Raw genomic sequence first — 4,407 nt, 5'->3', positions numbered from 1 at the left:
GGAAGCTTCCGCGGTGGCCAGAGCCCTGCCTCTTTGGGTTGTTTACACCCCTGCCCCATCTATGAGTACTTTTGGGGAAGGGGGCAAGGAGAGAGTGACTGCCAGCCCCAATGCTCACCTCTCTCTGCCAAGTGCTCCCAAGGCAGCCTCCTGGCTCTGCCACCTGTACAGGACTCCACCAGGCCCACTGGTCCCAGAACCAAGCACACCGTCTTCTCCCATTGCAGATGGTGGCCCTGCCTGTGCCCCAGCTTCAAACACCTCTTCTTTGTTCTCTAATTTCCAGGGGACTAGCTCTGGTAAGATTGCTCCCAAGTGCTGGCCCCTGGAGCCTGGATAATCAGGGTCTGCTTCCTGGAGGAGAGATGGGACTCTGCTCTGCCTGAAGTAGGGGAGCGTGCTCCCCAGCCAAATGGCCACTCAGTTTGCCTGAGCATCGGAGTGTGGGCCCTGGTGGTGCTACACTGTTATGGGGCAGGCCAGAGGACACAGGCCTTCAAGAGGTGCCAGTTCTTTGTTTTTGCCAACTAGGCTTGCCTGCCCTGCCAGCCAAGTGGCATGTCTAGGGAGGCCATTTCCTGGCCAGCATTGCCACCAACTTCTGTGGAAATGCTAGGGGTCGTGTCCTCAAGGGCCCTTTATTTCCCCAAGACAATAGATCGCTTGTGCCTTTGATAGAGCCAACCCAGCCACTGCTCTGCTGGCCACCTCTCTGCAGCGGGCACCTGTGTCAGGGAGTGCCTGGGCATCCTGGCCTTTCCAACATTTATATGGGCAATGACTAGTGGCCCTCGTCCTATTCTTGCAGCCACTTTATAATTTGTTTGTTCACTCTGTCCTATGTGTGGGATTCTGTGCCAGGGCCTGGGGATACAGCAGGGAATGAGACCATCATACCCTTGAAGAAGACTGTCGAAAAACAAATAAGTGAAACCTGGCAAGTGTGGGAGGGTGGCAAGAGCTATGGAGGAAAGGCAGGGGGTGCAAGTGGCGAGTTTTGGAGGAGAGGGGTTTTAAGAGGACTGCAGGGAAGGCCTCCTTGATTGAGTGCCATCTAAGGCACCACATGGAGATGAGGGTAGGAACCAGGCGGGTACCTGGGGAAGAACATTCCAGGCAAAAGGCAGTGTGCACTTGCACATCTCTGAGTCCTAGTGAGGAGGCCTGTGTGGCAGGGGCAGAGTCAGCAAGCAGGGGAGAGAGAGGAGGTGAGGGCAGGGAGGGGACAGGGACAAGTCATGCAGGGCCTTGTGAGTCCTAGGGAGGACTTAGGCTTTTACCCCAAGGGAGGTGGGAGCCCTGGAGGTCTGTGGGCAGAAGAGGAGCAGGACCTGACTCAGGTGCTCACAAGTACCCCCTGGTGGCTGCCTCAGGAGAACAGCCTGTTGGTTGGAGATGAGAGTGAACTCAGGGACACTAGAGGGGAGGCTGGCACAGCAACTCAGGGAAAGGAGGAGGCTGCCTGGATTACCTAGGGTTGGGGCAGAGACAGTGGTAAGAAGTTGGGGCAATCTGGACATGCACACATAACATTTTTCGTCGAGAAATTTTTCATCGGCCCGAGCGTGACCAAGCTTGCAGTGCTGACAGCTCTCCACTGGGCAGATCCACGCTCAGATGCCAGAGCCCAAGGCCCATACTTGGGGGTCCATGTGGTTTCCAGCTGGGGCATCTGATCTCTGCTGTGTGTTGTTCCTTCTGTGCTGCATATACACCCATGCATGTGTACACATACACAAACACAATTCTCCTCCAATATACCCTGGGGCTGAGGCCAGCCTTCCCAGGCCTAGGACCTTCCTGGATCATCTCGAGTGGCCCCACTCCTAATGGGAAAGACCCACCAGGACTGCTTTGCCCTGCTCTGGAGGGCTCTTGTCCTGGGTGTCCCTGCAGAATGGTCCAACCCTGGGAATTAGCTGAAGGGCAGGTTAGCAGGCTCTATTCCCTCTTAATTCCATGCAGAGGGCACATTTCTCTTTTGAATGGGCAAGTTGGCTGTGTTGGGCTGAATGTTGGTTTGCTTGCAGCCACTTTCCATGAAGAAGCAACAGGGTGGGGATGGGACTGAGGCTTCTCATTTCCTGTTACTTAAAACTCTGAAGCCAAATTCTTGTCGGTAGGAACGTGGTGGTACAATAATAATAATTGCTTTTCCACCTGTCTAGCCGACTGGATGCTGGCTGAGTTCTGATCCTGCAAGTTCTTGTGTCCCCTTCCCTAAACTGGCTCCTGTCTTTGTTTTCACACCTATGGAAAAGGCAGTCCAGAGAGGTTAAGTGACTCGCCCAAGGTCACCCACCCCAGAGCTTACTTGGGCCTCCAGGCTGCAGTGAAAGTTTGGGGGTTGATAGATTCCCAAGCTACCTGCCTGCCAGGATGCATGGGTCCCTATGCCTTAGCTGGAACAGCCCTGCTCTGAAGGATCAGACATAGGCAAGGGTATTGTGCTGTCTGCAGTGGCTGTGTTTCTGGAAACCTGGAGCCACTGTTGGCTTCTGCACCAAGAAATGTGGTGCCTTGGGCAAGCGGCTCTAGACAGCTCTGACTCCACTCTGTTGTTAGCTGTCACATTTCCGAAGAACCTGGGGCACTGCTGTGAAGGTTCTGCAGGTGGACGTGGGTGGCATGTGGGTCTTTGCTTGGTGGGCTGCCCTGCTCTGCCCCATGGAGCCGTACCTATATCCCTCCCCACCCTTACAGTGGTGCTCATCGGGGACTCGGGTGTGGGGAAGAGCAACCTGCTGTCCCGCTTTACCCGCAACGAATTCAACCTGGAGAGCAAGAGCACCATTGGTGTGGAGTTTGCCACCCGCAGCATCCAGGTGGACGGCAAGACCATCAAGGCGCAGATCTGGGACACCGCTGGCCAGGAACGCTACCGCGCCATCACCTCCGCGTGAGTGGCAGGGATGAGGAAATGTAGGTCTTGGACATAGGGCTAGTGGGCTCTGAAGGAGGGGTAGGAGTTGGGCAGGAGGAGAAGGGGAGAGCGCAACCCTGAGAGATTTGGCCCAGGGTGGAGGGATGAGACCCCCCGCCCCAGGAGTGGTGGGACCCTCGGAAGACCATTGCCTACTCTTGACCGCTCTGTGACCTCATGTGGGCACGTCCAATGGCTCCTCTGACCCCTGGAGTGGGCCATTCCACTCTGCCCACCCCTCAGTCCTCCCTGCTTGGCCTGCCCTACCTGGCTATGTTCCAAGTCTTCCTCTTTCCTTGGCTCCCTGTGGCCATCCAGCCATCAGGACCTACTGGAGCTGCCTCCTTCCAGACCCCTTGGCCATTTCCCCATTAGTCACACGCTTTCCTCTCAATGCCTTCCACTAAAGCCTGGTTACCTCTTCATCTCTTTAATCCCTCAGGGTGCATATGTGTCCATTAGTCTTCTTCATTGGAGCTTTTGCCTAGCAGCAGCCCTTTTCCTGCACAGGCAAGGTTTCCTTCTCCCTTTTTGTGGGTGTCTTCTGACCTCAGGCCCTTAACTCCCTCCTCAGGCCTCCACAGCCTTTTTATTTATTTTCTTAATGTATATTTTTTATTGATTTCAGAGAGAAAGGGAGAGAGAAATTGAAATATGAATGATGAGCGAAAATCATTGATCAGCTGCCTCCTGCACGCCCCCTACTGGGGACCAAGCCCACAACCTGGGCATGTGTCCTTGACCGGAATAGAATCTGGGATCCTTCAGTCCACAGACCAACACTCTATCCACTGAGCCAAACCGGCTAGGATAGGCCCCCACAGTCTTGAACTGAACCTGGGGCACAGAGTCCTCTTGCAAGGCCATGGAGGTCGCCTCTCGGCTGGGCTCTGTGTGGGTCCAGGAACTGCTGCCCTCAGAGTCTTGGGGGCCCCCATGGGGCACTGGCAGGCAGCTCATTCCTGGGCCCTGCCCCCTGTCCCCACAGGTACTACCGAGGTGCAGTGGGTGCACTGCTGGTGTATGACATCGCCAAGCACCTGACATACGAGAATGTGGAACGCTGGCTGAAGGAGCTGAGGGACCATGCTGACAGTAACATCGTTATCATGCTGGTGGGCAACAAGAGTGACCTGCGCCACCTGCGGGCTGTGCCCACTGATGAGGCCCGAGCCTTCGCAGGTGAGCACCTACCAGTTGATGAAGGGTTTCACTTAGGGTTAGGGCCCTCCTGCAGGGGCCAGCCCCTGAGAGTGGGACTTTGATTAAGGCATCTGTGAAGTTTCTGGAAAGCCACAGCCCCCTCCAGGTCCTTCCCATTTTCCCTGGCTGTGAGCAAGGCCACAGTGCCATCCTCCCTTCTTCAAGGAGTGGGCATCTAAGTCCTACCCTCTTGGCCCCAGCCCTTCATTTCCTGGGTCAGGTGAGTGGGTAGGCACACAGGGGCCCAATAGGGGATACAGGAGAGCCCCCTGCTCACCTGG

At 55.8% G+C, this 4,407-nt stretch overlaps 1 protein-coding gene across 1 annotated transcript in view; it reads left to right on the top strand.

Moving 5' to 3' along the window:
- Positions 1-4,407, top strand: part of RAB11B (RAB11B, member RAS oncogene family) — a 24,029-nt gene that overhangs the window by 17,854 nt on the left and 1,768 nt on the right. The window contains exons 2-3 of the mRNA XM_014447225.2: positions 2,704-2,899; positions 3,912-4,105. Coding sequence (XP_014302711.2) covers positions 2,704-2,899; positions 3,912-4,105 — 390 coding nt within the window. The remainder of the gene's footprint in view (positions 1-2,703; positions 2,900-3,911; positions 4,106-4,407) is intronic.

This window comes from Myotis lucifugus, unplaced genomic scaffold (genome assembly GCF_000147115.1).
Source record: "Myotis lucifugus unplaced genomic scaffold, Myoluc2.0 scaffold_628, whole genome shotgun sequence".
Taxonomy (NCBI): domain Eukaryota; kingdom Metazoa; phylum Chordata; class Mammalia; order Chiroptera; family Vespertilionidae; genus Myotis; species Myotis lucifugus.
This window is presented reverse-complemented; position numbering and strand designations above follow the sequence as displayed.